The 23,468-nt window shown below is 39.4% G+C and overlaps 1 protein-coding gene across 1 annotated transcript; it reads left to right on the top strand.

Annotated features, from left to right (window-relative positions):
• Nucleotides 1-4,121: 4,121 nt before the first annotated feature.
• LOC310946219 (glial cell line-derived neurotrophic factor-like) lies at nucleotides 4,122-6,482 on the top strand (the record flags this gene model as incomplete). Its single annotated transcript, XM_083912624.1, has 2 exons — nucleotides 4,122-4,356; nucleotides 5,920-6,482. 2 exons carry the CDS (start codon nucleotides 4,122-4,124, stop codon nucleotides 6,480-6,482), a joined length of 798 nt encoding a protein of 265 aa, XP_083768750.1.
• Nucleotides 6,483-23,468: the final 16,986 nt, after the last annotated feature.

Here is a 23,468-nt window from a genome sequence, read left to right as displayed (position 1 = left end):
AGGTATAATACAATAATGATCAAATACAACTAACAAGTGTGAAAAACATGACCACCAACAGCAGCAAAAGTCCAGTAAAAATGCAGACAAATATAAATTGATGAGTATTGGGATGTATAATAATGATAACAATGAGCATTCATTTCAAGTCTGTAAGTTGTATTAAACAAGAGATAAAGAAAACAAAAACAGAAAAGATTACTCTGTGGTGTACTCTGTAATGTTGTACATGTGTAGCACATTGATTAATACCAGTAACAGTGCTAACTAGTGGCGGCATTTAAGTCCTACATGCACGTGTGTGTGTGAGCAGTCTGGAGCATCTGGAGGTCTAATGTTTTCAACATGGTTTCTAAGCTGTATAAGAAATCACTGATTGTTCTCCACCTGAAATAAGACGTTTAGGTTTTACACAGCCACCTAGCTAGCAGTAATGTAGTGAAAGTGTAATTTCTGGAGGAAAACATGGAGTAAATTATCCTTTTGACCCCATCTTAATATTTCAGAGTCAACTCCCAGTAGTTGAGCTCAGCAGACGACATCCACTCTCACAGCTCCCTGATCTCTTTCACCCTGAGGTTCCAGCAGCACCAGAGTACACATGGTGTGGATTACTTTCTAAGCACCACTGTGGCTTCCCACAATGATCCATCCACCACCCAAATCTATTAATAGTGATAAAATCTTCAGTAAGGGAACTTCTTACTTACTTTTTACATCCTCTAAAGAAGTTTATTCCCAACGTATAACATGACAAAGTAAATCAAGATTTGCTTATAACAGTGGGAATCATTTTTGGTTAGGTTCTTATTTTCGGTGACTTCCTATTCTAAAAGTCAATTTGATGCAAGTCTACATCCCGAATTAAGAAAATCCAAGGAATCCACCCTGGTTAAAGTTAACTTTGAGAAGTTTAAGATAATAAGTGTTTCTTGCCCCAAGCCACATCCCTGGCAGTTGCTGGCAAAATTAACAAACTGGCTGATATTGTATATCTACTTGGCACACGTAAAACAAGACGAAAGGTCTATGATTAAAGGTCTTAGGGACAGCTGTGCTTTGAGCTAAAAGCTGTCATGCTCATTATGGCATTGCTTACAGGCTGATGTTTAGCAGGTATATGTTTACCAAATTAGTTTAGTGTGTTAGCATGATACCATTTGATATAGGCGCTAACCACAAAAGATTAGGTTGATGGGAATGTCATTAGTTTCTCAGGAAAGCAAATTGAAATTTTGACATGAAGATGGTGCTACATGAGACGAACGGAATCACCAAAGCAACTTCAGTTCATCATGAGGGGGACATTAATGTGTGTACAAAATGTCATGGCAATCCATCAAAAACAAATATCAACCTTATGATGACACGAGATGAAAACTCGAGGTATCACCAAAGTCGTTAGGAGCCATTGCCTGGGAATTGGAATTGTAGAGATATTTCTCTGGATAAGTGAAAAGTTAAACTTTGACCTGCTGGTGGCACTAAATGAAAAATCATATTATCACCAAAGTAATTAGTATTCATCCTCTGTACTAAATTTAATGCCAATGCATATGATAGTTTTTGAGATACTTCAGGCTGGAATGACCGACCAACACTGCCATCCCTAGAGCCACACTTCTAGCTCAGCTGGAAACAAGCACAGATCAGTATACGGTTAAAACATGTGTACATGTAGAAAACAGTACTACAAGACATATTATCACCGATCTTCCCACTCTCCCTGTCAGTGTGGAGAGCCAGAATATTCTTTTTTCTGCTAATTACTACACCGGCAGCAGTGTCCCAAATCAGATGTCCATTCCAGCTGTCAACTCCTCACTCCCATGAGCCTCTCTGGGGCTGCAGTCTCCTGCTGGCTGATAATGCTGGGTGAAATGACCTGTGCAATTAGCTCTGTTGCATGTGAGTCAAACCGAGACCCCAAAATGTTTGACGGATTCAATTGCAAATCGGCCCCGATTAGCCTTTCTTGCAAGAAGTGGAATGGACATCTGTTTGGTGTATTTTCTGCTTGCAAGGGTGTAATTGCTTGAGGATGAGGTATTTGCAGATATTTAAGTGAGTGGGTCAGTGAAAAGGGAAGCCTCTTCTGAGTGATTAGTAGTCTAACTTCTAAAAACACAAGCGGAAGGCAACTGTTATTCTGTATGACTTTAAAGTTGGATGCTCAAATGGTTTTTGCATGTTTGGTGTAGTCAAGTGATTACAATACAATGTGGCTAACATGCACTGACACAAACATGATTCATCATGAAACACTATGCTTCAAGAGTGCATGGAAATGCATGTGTTTACCGTATGCATGCATACAGTATGTATTTCACATTAACTTTGTAAAGTTAAACTACCTTAGAGAAAACAGCTTTATTCAGTTCTGCTGGAGAGCAAACAGACAATTATGTTCTTTCTGGAAAGATTTAGCTGGAAAAAGAAGCGTGCACACCAGAACAGCTGCACATTATCAACTATATTCACTGAAGAATTAGATGAGAAAATTAAGATTATGGGGTTAGGATTAGGGATATGGCTGCTTCTGAAAAGCAAATCTTTACAAGGATCCAATGTGTTTTAACATTTGCTAACTTAAGACGTCTTGGTCATCTCCATATAACTGAACTGGATTGGGTTCCATCTGGACTTTGGATCAGTTATGATCATGTGGTATACATTATCATAAATATATACTATTTGTTCTGCTTACCATGAACAATAAGTCTTAAAGGGATGCTTCAGATTTTTTGAAGAGGGGGTTATATGAGGATCTTAGTCAGTGTATTACCTAGAGATGTCTGTTGGCATATATCCATCTATGCTTTCATCAAAGTCACCAGAATCCTTTGACAACAAATTTTACCTTGAGGAACAAAGGAGTTTATGGTCTACAGCTGTCTTGATCGGTTGGTTTGTTTGTGTTATTGTGCGACTTAGGTGTTTTAAAGGGTTATTCACCAATAACATTTGCGGTAAGAAGATCTATATGCTTATAAATAAATTGAATTGAATGATACAGCTTGTTGTGTCTCAGCAGTATTATAGCATAGAATGGCAATTATTACTCTACTCTACTACACATAAATAAGAAAATCTTCACAGAATGTGTGAGCTAATTCAACAGCATTTAACATGTCTTTAAAATGTTCTTGTGAACTTTTTGAGCCAGTTGTTCTTGACATGTTGCTTAAAAGTTGTGCCAAAGAAATCTTATAGAATTACCCGTTTTCTACTGGCAAAAATTCCCATAGTTAAACACCCACTGGCTGTAATGGATATCAGCTTAGGATCCCTTGATGTCATCTGCTCATCAACTGCAAAACAACGTGACTTCAAGCACATGTGGTTATAAGTAGCAACACAATCTACTCTGTCTGTTTTGACTGGCTGATGAGAAACACGTTTTCCATCCAATATCAACCAAACACAACGAGCAGGATGGGGAACCAGGAGTATTGTTAGTGGAAAGTGTGAAACTTTTCTCTCCCTCTAAGCCATCTGAGTACACAGACTGGCCTCTTTCATAACATAACTCCTCTACCCTCACAAACTCTAGACCTGAAGTTCAGTCATGAATTTGGACTCCATCCCTCAGTGTAGTCTGCATGGGTGGAGACAAGAAAAAGTAGAGGATGGACAATCAGACGTCACCACCTCTTCCCATCTCTCCTGTTAGACCTCTCCTCCTCATAGGCTCAGTCAGGATTGATGGTGAGTGAGTGGGGATGTACAGGAGTCACTGCATTGTGCAATAGGAACCATGCGCACTGAATGAAACCCGTAGACTATAAACTGGGAGTATTTCCTTTTTCCAAGCGTCGTTGGATTTGCAAACAACTTCAGATGGAAGTCTTTGCTTTGCATTTTGCGTTCCTCCCTTTGGTTTCGTGCCTCCTTGGATGTTGCGCCACGCTGCACAGCGTTTGCCAGCTGGCGTGTGAGTGATACATTGCAGTTCACAGCAGACAGGCAATATCACATTGATCTTCCTCATTTTCATGAGTGCGCCCCATCGTTTCCTCTCCAACTACTGGACGTCTTCAGAATGCTGTCAATCGCATTTGCCAGATGATACCTGCTGATTTTTCATCACGCCATGTCATTCTGTCGGACTGAAGTGGACAATGAAGTTATGGGATAGCTTGACCACTTGTTTGATACTGCTGAGCGCCGTGCACGCCAGCCGGCTGCTCCGGAGCCGACCGCAGTCCACGTCCACCAAGAGGAGAGGGCGCGCCGCCGAGAGTCCCCTGGAGCTACCTCCAGTTCAGATCCGCCTGTCTGTCACTTCCCCGGGCATCAGCCGCGCTGAGGCGGATATAGCGGACTGGGAAGAGACGCTGGCTAAGGGGGGGAAGGGTAAGAGTCCGTGGTTTTATATGGAGTGCCCAAAGTGCCAAAACGCATACTAATAACCAAGTAATTTGTTTTTATTTGTAAAACAAGGAATAATATTGCTATCTGTGTAAAAAATAAATTACTTCAAGTATGGACTGAATTAACTGCTAAATTGAGAACATGTGGAACTGGCCACTCTATTGGCATATTTTCCCTTCAGAAAAAAAATGCAATGTTTAGACTGAGTTTGATAGTAAACAACTTAACTGTATTGACATATTTTAGAGTGAATGGTCCAGATATTGAAACATTTGCAATGGTGTCCCATCCTGGCCTCTAACCTTAATAAGCCCAGCTTCATCTCCACAACTTCTTAACACTGCATTAGGAGCAAATGAAAAGTCAATTAGGACCCTTTGTCATGGTTGACAAACAAATTCCCTGGTTCAACACAGCCCTCTCTCATAGGGAGGAGGCCAATGCAGGAATTTTTACGCACTGCAGAAGTTGCCCACTTTTGGTCTCTTATCGGTCAAATATACTAAATGTTGATATACCTGTTTCTCCTATTATTACTTTGTCAACTCTCACGCTGACATTGTTGAATAATGAATACAATGACTAATGTTAGCTGGATTGACTGGCAACACACATGCTTACAGTTTCGCAGTAGATTAAAACGTACCTTCAAGTAATTAATATGGAGCTTCCTGCAGCCAAAATGCATGGCACCGATAGAAAGAATTCATCTCTTCCTGGGCAGAAACACTCAACCATGTAGGGGATAAAGTTAATGAAAGATGAACAATACGATGGACAATGGTAAGCTGAATGATGTGTGATGAAATTGAATGTATGATATGTATGGTGGAACCACAGTCACAATGTAAGTCTCTGCAATGTAACGTTATCTGCACAAAAATATAAAAAAATATGATCACAAAAAAGTGACTTTCATCCAGCAGGCCGAAGTTTGTGTCCCGTGTGAAAACCAGAAGTCACTGTTGAGTTATTTATGTAACACAAGTAGCAAGTTATCTGTCAAACATACTTGTTTTAACCCCAAACTATGATCTACCTAACCAAGTTTTGAAACCTATTGTTTTTGTGGTAATGTGGTCATTTCTTGTCATTAGTTTTGGACAGAATTAAATTACAGTTTGTTGTTTGGCAACTAACAATTATTTAATCCAATTAATCAATCATTAATTAATCAACTAATCAAATAATTATTTTCCCTAATCCCTAAATGTAAAGATACCTTTCAGTCATTTTGTCCGACTAAGAGTCTAAAAACCTCATCATACTCAATTATTTGTTTTAGCTCTGGTGGTGTTTGCCATGAAGTTACATAGCGGCTGCTGGAACAAGTCCGCTCAAACATACAAAAGTCTGGTGCATAAATAAGACCGTTTGTATCTTGGATGAATCAGTTCAAATGGAATTCCTCTCCCCCTTATTGTGTACCCTTTCAACATTTACACATGTAGTTTCTGACACAACGCTCCATCTGTTTGATAGAGTGATGAGTAAAACAATATGTGCTGTCCAATATAATATACCCTTTCTCTCTATGTGTTTCAGACACCATGGAGGAGCCCCCCCAAAACGAGTTAGAAGACGTGGTGGACTTCATCAAGGTGACCATCAGTAGAATACGTCGTTCCTCCTCATCCACCGTGTTCTCATCTACCTCCTCCTCCACCACTTCTTCCCCCTCCAAAGACAACTTGAGCAGCAGGACTCGACACAGAAGGGAGAGGAAGAAGGGGGTGAGCCAGCAGAGTGGAGGAGCAAGAGCTAGAGGAGGGGAGACGAGGAGGAGGGTTAGGGGAGGAGGTAACAGAGGAGGACAGGGCTGTATGCTCAAACAGATCCACCTCAATGTGACAGACCTCGGTCTGGGCTACCGCTCCAGCGAGGAAATGATATTCAGGTACTGCTCTGGACCCTGCAGGAAGTCTGAGACCAACTACGACAAAATCCTTTACAACCTCGCTCACAACAGGAGACTTCCTCCTAAAGACACGCCCCCACAGGCTTGCTGTCGGCCAATCGCATTCGACGATGACCTCTCGTTTCTGGACGATAACCTTGTCTACCACACCGTGAGGAAGCACTCTGCCAGGAAATGTGGTTGCGTGTAGGGAGTGTGAGTTGTTGTCAGGCTTTTTGTAGTTTTAAATTCACTTCCACTTTGAAGTATGATGTTGAGTGTTTTTTCTTCTGATTTTTCTCTCTTTGAGGAAACTTTAAGGCATTATGTGTGGCCATTTACGGCTTGAGTCCACGGTTAAAGGAATCAATAAGGAGAGGACGTGGTGTCCTCACAGCTTTTACCCCAAAGCAATTATCCGCTTCTTCTCTTCCATGGCTCAGTCACAGTATCCATATTTCCTTTACACTTCACACCTTGCGTTGCTATTATGTTCAGGGTGATTTTAAACGTTTCCATGGATACCTAGAGGATTTGATATAAATCAGACACAACGGATATTTCAGCAGACTCCTTCTGTCTACTGTATAGCATGTTACATGGAAAAAGTTATTCACATATGAAATATATTTATGAAATCTTAAATTTATTAACTTATTGATATTTATTTTGTTCTTATAAAAGGTATACATGTTATTTATTACTGTAATGGGATATCTCAAGAGTGTGCCAAAGGTTTAAATCAAAGAGTTTAGGATTCATTTCTGTATAAAAGCCGTAAAAAGACTGGTTTACATTGCAAAAGGATCTTTTAGGCGCCCTGTAGAGTTGACTTGTATACAAAGTTGTGTGTGCATTCAGTGTTTCTAACCAAAACACATTTTGTGTATCTTTGAGGTATAAAGAACCAGTTAAATACATATTCTTCTTCAAAACACTTGGAATGCCAATTTTGAAATATATATTTTAAATTGTGCATTGTTTACATCATGTTCACTAGCTCATTGTCTTCTTCTTCTTTGCTGTTGCATTGCTACGCTGTTTTGTTTGTTACTTGTACCAATTGTTTATCTGAAACTTGAGGCAGGACGGTATACTGCAATCCTCCACATGCTCATACGATACAAAGAAAACGGGGGACCCTCTCTTAAAAACATTGCTCTGTAGCATTACAGGTGGTAAAAAACTCCACAGGACACCTTTAAAGTTGTTGTACACAGGCAAACCTCAGTAGCTTAGCATTTACAATGTTAAATAACTTTAGTATTATTTGACTGCATTGTTTCCTGTTTTTGTTTTTAATTAATAAGGTGAGAAAAGCTATATCAAAAGATTGCATTCAGCTTTATTTTTATACTGTATTATTTTTTAAATTGTCTCTTTTAATTATTAATAAATGTATTCTACACAGTGTAGTGTATTCTGTATGCAATAACTAACACACAGGATTTAGTGTCTCATTCCCATGTGGATGAGTTACAAAACGTGCTGTCATAAATTGTTTCCAACAATTACACCGTACAGTTTTGTTTTTTTACATAAAGCTGACATTGAAGAAAACAAGTTACGTAACAGAAATTAATCTTAGTATTTCTGTCACTTTATGTAGAGGACGGAGAAGAACAATAGGGCATTAACTTTGTCGTTTATATACTGTATAGGATGAATAGAATCTGATGTTATCAAATTACAGGAACAGGCATTAAACACAGAAGATAAAGGAGTATCCGTACCTAAAGTAAAGTATAGTTCCTGAGAATAAAAGGAAGGTGAGACAGACGGTGAGGGATGGAAGATAGATGGATGAAAGACGAGTATTACAACATGAAGAAAACAACATGGAAGAATGAGCCATGAAGTTTAAGAGCTGAAGTATATGTCGGAAGAGAGAGGGAGGACAATGACAAGACAGTGTGATTAAAAGGTGGTGAATATCCAGAGAAGACAATGAGATAGGAGTTTGAGAACATGAGAAGAGATGATGTGTCTTGCTTAACTAATGTGTGTGGTCGATATCTGATCCATCCTCCGCTCTCTCACATTTCACAGCCCTTCCTCTGCCTGTCTCCGGAGATGTGAGTCAGCGTAGCCCGGTTCAACAACTACTGTAAAGGGCAAAATTGGGCTAGCCAAGTCGCTCTTATTGTTCTAACTCATTATTTCTATAAACGAAACTGGGATTTTCTGTGAGATATTTGGCTACCAGAGATGATACACCAGTCAATTCTGGAGCTAGTGATTAGTACCATTTGACAGCTGGGATTTTACTGTTAGACGTGTTTGGCTCTAGAGTACAGTTCTGCTCTGCTGGCACTAAGAACCTTGAAATCATGAAGATGTTTATGTCTCTGTGCATGACATTTTGATCTACTGGACGTTGATCATATTACCATAGGGTGACATTATGATAGTAAAAATCCGCATCTAGTAACTTGAAACTGGTTACTCACAATTATCCATATTTACATTAAACAGAAATTATCTTCAAATGACGCCAGGTTGAGTATTATTTAGAGCTTCCTTGAGTCAACAATGTGCAATGTACTTCTATTTCTCTACTAATTATTTTAGTCCAAGCCACAGATGATCAAGTTGTAGCTATGTAGCTATTATAGGACCAATTGATCATATTCCTAACATATTGTTATCGACCCCGTTGTGGAAAATATACATAGTTCATCAGCTTTAGCTGTGGACGACAGAGGAAACCATTAGAACTAACTGACAGTCAGAGGATAGTGTCATTAGTCAGATGAGTCTACTGCGCTTTTGTTCATGGTGTCAAAGGAGTTTGTAATGAAGGATAATGTTCCCGTGGAGTGTAACACAGTACAACACAAGTGTTAGCGGTTAAGGGGATGGTGTTCCAAACAGGTGCTAAATACTGGCAGAACTGTACGTGTTGACACATTTATGTTACATTAAGAACTTCAAAGAGCGTGTTCTCCTAGATTACAGTTTTCAGATATAAGATATCATTTCAGTTCAATAGAAGTGAATACAATATTGTTTGTGGTGCTCACTGCACTGATACATTACAAAAAGAAATAGATAGAAAAAAAACAGAAGCAATATCCTATGCTCTGGAAAATCCACACACCTCAATGTGAAGTTTTTGTATTTTAAAAAAGTAGGTCCATGGGTTATCCAGAATATATAGAATCTTCGAAATGCATTTTCCAGAATGTTATTTACTGCAGAACTATCTTACATCTTAACACTCTCCAGTGCCTCTCAGCTAATAGGAAATGATAAGGCAAACATGTTTGCACTTTCCTTGAGTGAGCTGCTGAGTGGCTGATCTATCCCAACATCCCAGGCAGAAAAAACACCTTCATTGATAGTGTATCAAATAAACTGAAATATTGGACTGGAAATTAAGGCAACCTTTTCACACAGATTTCAGGAGAAAAGCCAGTTCTCTCTGGGTCTCAGCATAATGGTTTCAAGATTTATTTTATAAGAAGATCTTCACGGTAGCTTAAATTCTCCTCATTCAATTCAGTGAACAGCTTGTTTACAAGAGGAAGCAATTGTGTGCAGCTCCTTGTCCACCACCATTGTACCAGCTGGCGTGAGAAAAGATACAAATGATAACCTAAATGCAATCACGGATATGTCAGCCGTGTCGCAGCTCTTAATGTCAGATCTGTCAAACCACAAGAAGCTCTTTGTGCCACTGCTCTGGATTCTGTCACTGTGACTCAGGATATATGACTACCACAGACAGAGGAGGGAGAGGCATTACAGATGAAAACAAAACAGCTGCCAATTCAAGACGTATGACGACAGCACAATACTAATGATCTCTCACCCTGTTTATAAGATCAAAAGAGGCTCCAAGATCTGTTATCTTCTCAAATTCACAATTGGTAAAAGTAGTTTCTCTTTTATGAGTCTTTTAATCAGAAATGATCAAAAGTGCAGCATTGACGAGACTGTCATAAATGCAGGAGGTGATGGCGTAGCAAAAGGACACATTATATGGGCACTGTTTAAACATTCATCTTTAATGGGCTATGAGTGGGCTTCCAACAGTGATATGGTCGACAAATTTGAAGCCAAATCATTTTATGACTGTGATTTACTTTAGTTTACTGTTAATTTTTCTGTTTGTTTTTTAGTGTTTAGTGTTTTTATTTATTGTTTAGTACGTAGTAAGTGGTAGTAAGTCTTTCCTCACCTATTTTATTTCACTGTTATTTTTACTTCTTTTGCCTGGCACTGGTGTGGGATTGTGTGTTACTCTCTGTTTTAAATGATGTGGTTTTGTGCTGTTGAATATTTGAATTTCAATAAACTTGATAAAATAAAGCCTGAGGGTCACTAACGGAAATACACAATGAGACGGGAGGTTTGTTGTTTAAGTGCGAAAGTTCTGCAATATTAAAGTTGATAGTAAAAAGTCTAAAGCAAACACTCAGTTTTATCGTGCAAGAAACCGGCCCTGAGCCACAGTTTGAGAAGCACTGCTGTGCTGTCATTGGACAGGCTGCAACACAAAGCAGAGACAGAGGGGATTAACAGTGAGCTGTAACTGCACTGCACTGATTATTGTCAACTGGCCTATCGCCAAACATCCAGTCTGGACCACCAGCCAAAGGCTCCCCACTCATCACTTCTACCACACACACAGACACGTGTTATCAGTCATCGCAATAGTAGTCTTGCATTGCCAGACCTATCTCAACAGCGCTGTGTGTGTCAACAGTGCTGGAGTATGATCTGGCTGCACAAGTTAAGATTCTGGTATTGGGGGGGGGGGGGGGGGGCTCTGGGTTCGTTTGTATTTCTTTAAACCATTAACTATCAACTTGGGAGGCGCTAAGTCTGCGGATGCAGCTACGATGCCTTGCAAAATGACAGCAGAGATAGCGGAAGAGGAGGAGAATAAAGCCTGACATCCAGTGCAAAAGAGATGTTAGGCTTTATCTCTGAACTTTGCATCCGGTAAGCCAGACTATCTCTCTTGTGAACTGCAGATGGAATATACACTAATTCACCTAATGGCCTTTGAGACGGAAAGAGAGAACACAGTGGTAGAGAGCCTGACTCAGACACAAACAGTTATTTGGCAGATTTTGACAAAACCTTTAAAGCTGCTGAAGGAAATGGCAAGAGGTTTGAATGTAACACTATCACCTGCGTTTTGGTGTGTGAGAGGTGTTCGCTCAGATCATTAAATATTCAGTTGCAACCTGAGAATGTGCATTACAACGCTCTGTTTTAACCTCACACCTGTGGTACATTATATATGTGTGTGTGTGTGTGTGTGTGTGTGTGTGTGTGTGTGTGTGTGTGTGTGTGTGTGTGTGTGTGTGTGTGTGTGTGTGTGTGTGTTTATACAAGAAAGTGTAAATCTTTATGTTTGAGTGTTGGTGCAGATGAGAGGGCCAGTTTATATATGTTTTTTACGGTATAAATTTGCCATTTAACTTCTTTCTAAAGGCAGAAGCTGTTATTTCAAACTGCTATGTGCCCTCCAATGTAAAAATTTAAAATCCTTTACAACTTGTATCCTTTTTTGTTCTGCTTTGCCAGAAGTGCTCTTAAGATTGTGTGTTGTGTGTAAACCCTTCTACTGAATGAATGCCCTCACAGCAAGTAGGCAAAGCCAAAGATTTTGACAGGCTGGTTGATGACGTGATTTTCTGTCCACTTCAGTCTGTGTTGTCAGAGTGTAATAAGACACAGTTCACAGGCAGACTGGACAGTAGCCCTGCTGGAGTGGATGCTGTCAACACCAATTTGACACATTACATCAAGCAAAGAGGAAACTGCTGAGATGATGTGACGGCCTGCTTGAAAGGGGTGTGATCCTGAATGACACTACAGAAGCACACAGAAAAATTTCACAAGCTAGGAATAAAAATGGCAAGGTATTTCTTTCAACACAGTGGCTTAAATAATAAACTTGACTTGACTAGACTGACAGATGGCATGTACGGCTTTCTACTTGTCAAATTTATTAGCAAAGGTTTGTCTGAGAACACTTGTACCAACTGTTAACCTGGGTGTTGTTGTTCAGGTTTTTATCTATTTAGATTCATATTCTCATTCAGAAAAACCCTTCACGATGTGATAGAAATTTGTTTTTGCACTCAATATTTAGCACTGCTTTTTAGATGAGTATTTTTCAAGACTACATGAGACAAATGACCTGTAGGCAGGCTTGAGCCTGGGTTCAGGCTAGGTTCATTTGTTTAGCCTCTGCTGAGCTAACTCCCTAAAAATGGTGATTATCATTAAAAACATTAAACACAAACTTTAAACAGCTTAAACAATCATGATGGTTTTTTTGCAAAGAAATTAAACCGTTAATCGTGTTATTTGATCTATAAAGGGACCATGTGTCAAAAAACATGAATCTGGGAGCTGCATGACAACATACTACAGCTGTTCCCTGAGGAGTTAAAGAGGTTATAAATGCTACAAAATGTACATAGCATACATTGTCAATACATCAATGTACATTCCTCTCATCGTTTACACATATGGCTCAGAAGCACCTCTGCTACGCTGAGGTACAGAGTGGAACTGCTCTAATCTCCTTTGTAAATACAGAAGTGGTGGTGTGTGTGTGTGTGTGTGTGTGTGTGTGTGTGTGTGTGTGTGTGTGTGTGTGTGTGTGTGTGTGTGTGTGTGTGTGTGTGTGTGTGTGTGTGTGTGTGGGTGTGTGGGTGTGTGGGTGTGTGTGTGTGTGTGTGTGTGTGTGTGTGTGTGTGTGTGTGTGTGTGTGTGTGTGTGTGTGTGTGTTCGTGTGTTCGTGTGTGTCCAAGAACCCAGGTGGCAAACTAGAACACTATCTCCCCATTGATTCTCCCCTCATGAGGAAACAGCAGACTTCCTTTTTATCCTTTCTTGCTTCTCACTACCCCGTCATTATCCTTCTATCTTTCACTACCTCCTACATCTGTAAATACCCTCCCACCTCTCCCCTGTTCCTCAAATCCCCCTGCATGTTAATGTCCCTTTGCTTCATCCATTAATATCACAACCCCTTTATCCTTCTGTTTTCTTGTTCTCTTTTACCACCTGTGAATAATCTCAGGATTTGACTCTGCAGCCCTCTGTGTGTGTTACCGTTATCTGCATACACTTCTGCATGTGTCTGTCTATCCCTTGTGTTAAAGGGAGGAACCTCCCACTTTCTCCATAAACACCTCAGTGGTAACCATATGGATCTTTAGCAAGAGCTTCTGACTTTTTCACTCCTTCAACTGCAGCAATGCCTTATAAGACATATTTACAGAGGTCTGATTTATAGGATTAAAAAGAAGAATCCAATTTAGATTTCACCAAATATTAAGACACTCCATACTTGTTTCACTCAAACATGAGTGTTAAAAACAAACCACAGTAGTCTGACTCACCAAATGTAGACTGTTGGGATAAAGTCTGTTATTGGCCGCCTATTTCAGCCGGTATTCTCCTCCCCTTCCACTCTCTCCGCTATCTATCTTGCAAGGGCACTGTCACTGCATCCGGGGCTTGCCAAACATTTATTTTTCCTCTATCCCAGAATGTTAACTTGTGCTGACACAGAGATAGTTCTGGCAATGCGAGAGTAGAAGCAAACCAACACAAAGAAGACCCGAATTTTACAATTTTAACAAACTATGTACTACATTAACATAATGTGACTAATATCGGTTGTTCACCAAGAATTGTTTTGCAGGCATGAAAGGGGTAAAAAAGTGAGGGGGGGGGGGGGCAATATTCTCCCCCTGAAAGCATCAATCTGATGCATTTTGAGAGAAAAAATAATATGTATGAATATATATATGGGCAGGGCTATTCTATTAATTTAGAATTAAGGCCGATTGACGAAAATAATCTAAAATGAGGGGCCGGAAAGCGCCACATTAATGGGTATTGTAAAACACTACAGCTACATAGGAGTGCCTATATTGTCATTATTTTATCAATGTAAATAGCAATAGGCCTCAAAGTGCAACAGCGTATGAGCTGATCAAAACAAGCAGTGATAGGCCAACTCAACGCAACAACCTTGTCAAATAACAATCCTTATTAAATGACCATACCTGTTAACCAGAGGTTTACACTCAATTATTGGACTAAAGTACAAGTTTGAGGCTCCTGTCCTCTACTTGAGTATTTTCTTTTCATGCTATTCTTCTACTCCACTACAAATCAGTGAAAATATTCTACTTTTTACTCCACTACATTTATCTGATTACTTCAGTTACTAGTTACTTTACCAGGCTTACAAGCATATTTGAAACATTAGTTTATTCATCAAAACTGGACTAACAAAAATTAACGTAACGTAAATGCAGAGTATTTTTTACAGTTCAGTGTTAAAGTGGTGTTGAAGTTAGGATGATTTTTATTAAAATGTCTTCTCAACTTATGCTCTTTACACACAGATATGGCTGCAGAGTAAACACAGGCTTCACAGTGACAGTTATAAACAAAAACGTCTCTATCCATTCTCTGGTGAATTGACGGTTTTGTGTGTCAACCTTTCTTTTTCAGAGTATTAAGAGACATTGCGGTGGTGATTTAACCACTGATTTAACCACACTGAAGCGCGGATTTGAGGCGCTGAGATCGGAGAGGACAGCAGTCAACATCGGCGACCACGGCCATGAATTACTGTTTCAAAGGGCCAGGAAATATTCCATAGTTAGTTATTCACTGATAATCTCTGGTATACCTCCATGTTCCGTCCCGGCTTCTCAAAATATAGTCTATAAATGTAACATTTGTATTATTATATGGAGTTTTTTTTTTTCAACCATCTAATAGCACCGTACAATATAAGAGAGGTTTACTTGGAAACAAAACTGTGTTTTATTTTGTCTTTCCTTATCAGCGCAACGTTGTAATTGTGGCTTTATTTATGTTTTGCTTCCTGTATTAAATTAATCACTGTGAATTACCAGCAACTAAATCAAAGTTTTATGAACTTCTTTTTAATGTTTATGTTTGCTCTTTATCTGAAAATTAGATCTGTGGTGTTTCTCTAAAAAGATCATAAATCTAAAGAATATATTACAGTGTGGCTTTAGTATCGAACTGGCAATATAACATACATACACACATACTGCACATAAAACACATAAATACAAGCACATACTGTAAGTACTGTATCCTTATCTAACACAAATCACATCCATACTCTAAACTCATGCCAAACACGCAGTGTGCCAAAAACTGACATACCACTGAACCATGTGTGTATACATAAATCCACAACTCATCAGGGCACTGAAATAATACGGGCTTCCCAACCATGTAAGCAAGCATTCCTCTGTGATAGCTGCAGCATCGCACGCATGTTTCCTCATCTTTGTCCTTTTTATCCACAGTATGAAAAAAAAAATATAGGGCTTGTTTTTAGTTGGAAAACAGATTCACACTTCAATGAAATCAAAATATTTGAGTTTCACTGTTTATATATTTATATTTCTTGCTTTACTCGATACTATGCAGAGGGAAAAAAACATGAGAGATGTGCACAAAGAGCATTAGCTACATTCAGACTCACAACATTGTGATTTCACATCCAGATTGGTCCAATGAACAAGGGCACTAGAAACTGCAAAGGAAACTGAAGAAGTGCATAGTTTTGATGACAAAACATCCTATACTCAAGCAACAACTTAACACCTTATAGGTCACTGGAATGCGAATTTGGTGGAACAATATTGCCATCAAATGTTGCATCAAAGTCGAACATAAGAGTATGAGATCCCCAAAATACCAACACAAGCATTTACAAGCGTGTGATCCTCTAACAGACATCTGTTTCCCCCCTGAGGTGAATGGACCCTGAAATGGATCCTACTAAGCCAGAAAATGACTCACAGAGCAAAAGCAGGGAGCAAACAGTCCAAACCTCTGACTCACAGCCCCTTTATAACCTCTCTATAACCTTTCATAGTCTAGAATGACCTTCTTATGATCCCTCGTAGTGCCTTAATAACCCCCATCAAGATCTGAGTGAGCAGAGACAGAAATTTGATCTCATGCTCAGTTGCCCTGTGAATCATCTCGCTCTGACAAAAATCCAGAGCTACTTGACATCATGTACTATGAACACACAGTGACTGATGTCTAAGTGTTTTAAGGCTACTTTTTACTGTGATCGAACACAGTGGAAAGCAGAAAGCGGAAAATAGCATGGCATGTTTATTTGCCCTTTGCTTCATTTAAGTTATCCCATATGGTGGAAAGGACCCTGCTCCAATGTGAAGTGGACACATTTGAACATAGATTACTATAACAGGAAATAAAACATTGACCTTGATAATGTTTCTGCCATGCTCTAACCTTTGAGGTACACAGAACAACAATAAAAGTCTAAAAAAAACAAGTCCTCTCCACTCTGGATGGAAAAACTAAATCCCTACCACAGGCTATCTTGGGTACAGACCAAACATGGAGCTATTAACTTTTATTCATACAGCCTTTTTTTTTGTCCATTTCACGGCACTCTCAAAAAGACATATTAAATAGTTTAGTTTTTAAATTTTCATCAGCTTCAAAAAATGTTTAAAATCTGCAAACCAGATAACCCTGATTATAATATATTTTAAAGCAATGGCTCGACATTTTCAAAGACTCGATTCTCTTTTTTACCGAGAGCTAGATGAGGAGATTGAAACCACTTTATAGAACATAAAGTCCAGTAATGAAACAATAGCTGGTTAACTTAGCATCAAGACTGGACACAGCTAGCCGGAGGGAGGGTGTTACAAAGTGTTACTCAGTTGCATTATTGGAAGTCAAGGACCCAGAGTTTTTGTTGCTTGATACATATGAGAGACTAAAGTAAGGACATCTCAGCCTAAGGAGCTTTGATTTTGACTATTCTTTTTTGTCTGTCACATGTCCATCAACTTTATAGTAGTAGTAATACAAAAATGCTGGACTACCCCTTTAATAACAACTGAAACCTGTTTCAGTAGAGCAGGAAACACGACTTTTCTCCATTTAAGAGTTGCCGCATTAACAGTAAATAGGAGAGTCGAACATTTTAATATACTTTTTAGATATTTACAACATATACAGGCATTTTTATTATGTTTTATGTCTTTTGTAGTCAGCCCTGTATGTATTCTCTTTCACATGGCTGCAACATTAATTTTCATTTGGATACAATAACGTTGAAGAAACATGTCCGCGAATAATTTGTTTCTATATTAAAATGAGCTTCTTCAGGGTAGACCACAAAACATGCCCTAATCCGATAAGTAACATCTGTGACTGCAAGTAAGTTTCCAGCTGTTTTTTTATATTTCTTATTTTCCGTGGAGCTCTTTATGACTGTGGCATCACTGTGGGACACCACTCTGTGGTGGATCTCTGTGTATTCTATGGATAAATGGTCCTGACACAAAAGAATAACATTTTTTTTAAACTGTTCTTTTTCATGTCTTAGCTGAATTATGAGCCAGCTGAAATGGAAAAACCTGCTGTGTGTAAAGCAGTCACTCATTGACTCGATTATTCAACAAAAGATACCCTGATTACAGCACTTCACACTGAGGCTGAACACACAGGAAACTGTCAACGTGCACTGAAGACACACAGGACGCTGCCATGATGTCAACACAACACACTGTCATCAAAAGAATCATAACAAGAAGGAACCATTGGTCTCACACATGCATCAGGAAGGCCCATGGAAAAGGGTGTTGCACACACACTTGTGATGACATAAGCAGACACTTAACGTTACTTGCCTGCTCTGTGTAGCTTTATTCAGGAGCTTTTTTGTGACTAGCAGGGTACATGTCTTTTGGAGGCAACCTGCGTTGCTATATCAGTATCGTTATTCTTCTCTCACATCACTAACAAGCTGCATTTGACGTTTCATCACTGCCGTAGAGCAAACTGAGGACTGTTTGATATCAAAAAAATGTTATAGTGCAATCTGAGCCCCTCTCTGCCTGGTAAACGCTCACAGCTTTTAAACACCCAACACCGATTTGTAATTTAGGTTGTTTAAATTTGTAGTCTCTAAGCCCCAATCGAAATGACATAACTATGAAATCATCAGGATCATTCTCTGATCTGACAAAGCTCCTCCAGAGCAAGATAGGAGTGAGTAATATTCCCCATGATGACTAAATTAATTGTTATCTGTAAAACCAGTGGAATTTACCATCTAGTGGATGAATGAGCAGCTGTGATTGTGGTGAGAACCGTTCTGGGTTTCCAAAGACGCTACTTGTGGTCTGTTGGTGAGCAGTCTCACATCGCCAGACCATAATCCAGTGCTGGAGTACAGTTTGGCTACACTGGCTTATCATTCTGGGATAGGTGGAGAAACTGCCCTGGTGGTTTTATTGTGTTTCTTTAAACCAATAACAATCATTTGGGGCAGAGATAAGCAGACAGTGCCCCCCATGGCTGGATTATGGACCAGGCCAGTGGGGCAAGTATTCTGGGGACTTGCACATCCAGGGGGCTACCAGGCTTCAGGCTGTCTGGTCCAAGTCTTCGAAAGGAAGGTGAACACAAGGGTCCTCAGTGTGCACAGCACAAGCTGTCCACTATGCTCCTAAGTGCTCATAACATGAGCTAACCACTAGGGCCCTACAAACCCTCGGTGCTTGAGTGCCTGCTTCTTGGTGTTAAAAATGTAAGCTGACCACTGGGGCCCCCAGGCGTCTAATGAGTGAGCTGCCCCCTAGTGTTCAACACAGTGAAAAGTCGTGATGTCACAGCACAATTCATTATAAATAATGGGTTTCAGAGTGTCTGAGAGGGCCATTGGACAGAATAAACAAATAGCTGGAGAGTAGCATGCACAGTACATGTCTCAGCTCATTGTGACTTCATCAACAGAGTCAGACCTTGTCAGACAGCTTGATTCTATTATCTGGTGGACGATATTGTGACGATGAAGGTAAGAAAGATACTGATATAGCAACGCAGGTTGCCTCCAAAAGACATGTACCCAGGGGCATCAAAGAGCATGTGACTGGATATCAGGCCATCTGTCTTTATCCCAGAACATACATCCAGTAAGGAAGACTTGTTCCGAAAGCAGGAACTAGATGTGGGCAGACCAATTTCAGCAGTTTTTTTTAACCCTGCTTAGAGGGCCCGACTGAAAAACATGCACATGGAGATAAAAATGGGAATACATCAAGTTTCATTGGTGCTCCAAAGTACACATCCTGTCATTGCCAAAATAGGGAGCAAACCTTTCAAACCTTATAAAGACTTTTTACTCAGCAATTGAGAAATAATAGTAGTAATACAATATTTACATGTATAGAGCAAAACAAATGATTTACTTAGCAAAAAATAAACTTTGAAAACTAAACAAACAACAAATTATGACAACTTATATAATGTCCTCTATGCACAATCAAAGATTTCATCAAGATTACATCAAGACCGGAGTTGAGAAACCAAACTTGGTGGAAAAGCAACACGCCTGTCTATCCAGCCAGCTGCAGATCAATGCACATTACAATCAAATGAGTGGTATGAAAAAAAAATATTTCCTGCAATATCCAGACACTGCTGTTGTTACAGCAGAGTGTCTGCATATTGAAGCCAAGTTGTTTTTGATTTAAGTTGCATATCTGATGTTTTAAGCATTACATATTTGTATAATTTACATACAATCAATGATCTACAACATTTCTGTCTGTTTGTAAGAACTCATCTTTTAATTCACGTAGACAAGCAGACATGCCCCTTCCCTAGCACACAAAGAATAAACTAACATTAACAAAGACTCTGCCACTGGGAAACCTGCACAAAATTTTCATCAACATCAGCAATGCATTACACATTGGCTCAAACAAGCAAAAGTTGCAAGGTTCCATTATTATTCTTTTTTTATTTAATTGGTGAATTATTGTTATTATTGAATGTGCTGAAGTCCAGATATCAACAATTATCTGAAAGTTAAGGTTTCCAAGATTGAATCATGTTACAACAGTTGCATCATTTCTGTGCGTTTGTGCCACAGCTAAAGCAGAAGTTGATTTGTCTTCTAAATCTGGAGACAATTAGTTGTTGGAACAGAAATCAAAATGCCAGAGCTAGTTATAATGTAGGTCTAAGGAAGACAGATTTCAGCTACTCGATGGGTGTTTTGACAGGGAGCTGGGAGGCACAAAATAAATAGCATGGAACTATAAAATAGAGCTTGCTGTCTCTCTTTATCTTCCCCTTTCTCTCTTCCCCCATTTCCCACATCTGTAAAACAGATTATTCTAGTGGCGGATGGGTGAGATTAACCCCTAATAAGACTCCACATTAACACCTCCCCACTCTACTGTGTCTGGCTGTCTCTGGTATGACAGATTAGCTGCTGAAAGCCTTGTGGTATACGGTAAAGCAAAGACACGCACTTTCTCCAGGTCAGGGAGCAGGGAAGAAGATAACCTCTGAATTTTTGCTTTGTTTTTTTACATCTTGTTTTTTTTTTCTTGAGTCTCTGTCTCATGTGCACACCACACTGACCCTCCTACTTACACCTCTCTTCTATTATAGGCCCTGTGAGAACCACACCCACACACGCAGGCACAGGCCTTTGCCCTTGGCCAGGTCACATTGACTTTCCCCGTGTGAGAGCAGGAACATACAGTGTATTAACAATTCATGGTGCATGTCTTTGAATGCAGTGACCCATGATAAAATAGGTCCAAGCAGGCTGAGGTTCACAGTAAACACACACACACGGACGGACGGAAACAGGCGAAAACAAAATAGGAACAGGTTTTTGCAAAAATAAGCACGCAAATTCCACATTCAGGCCACCATGTACATGCCTCTGGGGGATACAACAATACACAAATAATGACATTTGCTTCCTCAGACATGCAAAAGTTTCATACAAACTCTTAAGTCTTGTAAAATGGCATTTATGGATGCCACCTGTCCATATGGGATCTGATAAACACACCCAGGTTGTTCCTGTTTAGTTGAACTAAGTCTCTGTAGCTGACTGTTAACACACAGCACCAGTCTTTCTCTTCTCCTTTCACCTCCTACACACCCTTCTCTCCTCTCACCACCCCATCCAACACACACACACACACAGGCATTGCCTCTGCTAGTGGTGGAAGTTATCCATCACATTTTTCATTCCCTCTCTCCATGGAGCCTCTCAGAATCACCTCATCTCTCCTCATCACATCTGCCAAAACATTTCTCTCACGCTCACAGCACTGACGGTTTTTAAGCAATCCCCTTGTAGAAGCGCCTTAACCGTATTGACACGATACAGCCCAAATCCCAGGATGACACTTCATCTTTTTTTGCAACACTTTCTAACAGAAAACACTCCATTGGTAGATATAAGTTTAGGATGTCGAGTTGAGTTTTGCAATGAAGAACGTTTTCCACATGTGGATGGCACAACAAACATATTGCTGAGAAAAAATGAAGCTGTTAAGTGACGACTCAAAGCAATGTAATGCAACTCCGCTTCAAATTAAGAATTTTAGGACACTTACTGAAGGCTGACTTAAACATACAGTAATGCTGAAATAAAAGTATTTATCCATGTTGATGTATCGTGTTAAGAACACTGACATTTCTGATAGGGACAAGAGCAATGCACAACAAAAAGAAAAGAAGAAGCAGAAAACAATAGAATAACATTGTTGAAAGTTACTGAACAATTAAGTGTTGTAGGGTGAATTCTCCCTTTAAAGGGGAATGAGCGAATTGGAAAAAGATGCACTTCTGTGAAATCATAAATCAACACCACCGTGTCCAACAAGAACAGCTGAATCAGAAATCTTTATTTGAAAAAGATCCTGTGAAAAAGTGAAGTCTTAAATTTCAATAAGACAGTCTGACAGGCACTGGATCATGGCCAATATTATGGGATACACAAACAATATTACAGTTGGAACTGTGTATAGATTGCCACGGGATATCTGGATTTAATCTCAGAACTGGATATAGTAAAAATACTAATACTGCAGGCCAAGCATGCATAGTTCATTGGAAACAGGTACACTGAGCAGGTAAGTTGGTGACTAACTTGCCTGTGTGAATGTGAGCGTGAAGTATAGTTGTCTGTCTAAGCCCTGTAATATTCTGGCATCCTGTCCAGGGTGTACCCCACCTCTCGGATAAGCTGTTACAGACAATGGATAAAACTGAATGTAATAAATTAAACCTACCGGTACACAAATTGTCCATCTCACTGGTAACCACTGTTTGCCTGAGCCAACTGAAGTAAAATTCATAAATACACAGATTATTGGGTTTGTAGAATACAAATACTAAATAAGCACAGTAACAGTGTCCAAAACAAGTTTCTTCTTATACTACTGATTACCAATGGTAGTATACTAATACTGATTACCAATGTATCAGTAAGCTGTGGTGCTGACAAAACGTTTATCAGCTTTATTAAACGGCTCAAACGTACTGATTTGTAGTCATGCAAGTATAAAGTTGGATTAAATTTGGCCTAATGGTGATGCTGCAGGACTGTTGTATTGACTCCAGCTACACAGTTGGTTGGTACCTGCATTTAGTGGTATTGACTGCTGAAGAATCAAGAATGCAAGCAAGAGATTATTCCTACAAAAACAAGTAAACACCATTGTATTTGGAGCTCACTCTGATCAAGAGAGTTGTTACAAAGCTGTGTAGTTTTAATAATTTATTAAACCAAGTAGCTATTGAACTACTTAAACTGCAATTCAAAAGCACACAGGTTTGGAAAATAGTTCCCAGAGGAAAATGTGAACACATAAAAACCTGAACCTGGCGTGTGCTGCCTTCTAGTGGCTTCAGCATAACACAACATTTTGATGGGGTACAGTATGACCAGTGAGGGAGGACTGATGATGGGTCTTCTAGCCACAAAAACATGCGAATGTTTACAAACATATTGACTAAAAGCTTTAAACAATACTACCTTGTATTACAATAATTGATTAAAATGTATTTCATTCTTAGACAGTGGAAAACATTTTTTTTTTTTTAATTCTAGTCCTTTTCCACATATTAAACTATTTCATGAAAATTGGAGGGTTTTGGAGTATTTTATTTTGTATATGAATGTTTAAAAAAAAACACAGACATGTAAAATAATTCAAAATAATTGCGTTTCTTTTTCCCCAAGATACAAACACACTAAATACACAAATTACAGGGAAAACTCTCCCAAACTTCTATAGTCTCTGAAAATATCTGCCGCCTGGAGACATGAAGGCTTCGAACCTCCAACCTCACT

The sequence above is a fragment of the Echiichthys vipera genome (assembly GCF_963691815.1).
Source record: "Echiichthys vipera genome assembly, chromosome: 4".
NCBI classification, from domain to species: Eukaryota; Metazoa; Chordata; class Actinopteri; order Perciformes; family Trachinidae; genus Echiichthys; species Echiichthys vipera.
Note: the sequence above shows the minus strand (reverse complement) of the source record. Positions and strands in the feature narration are given on the sequence as shown.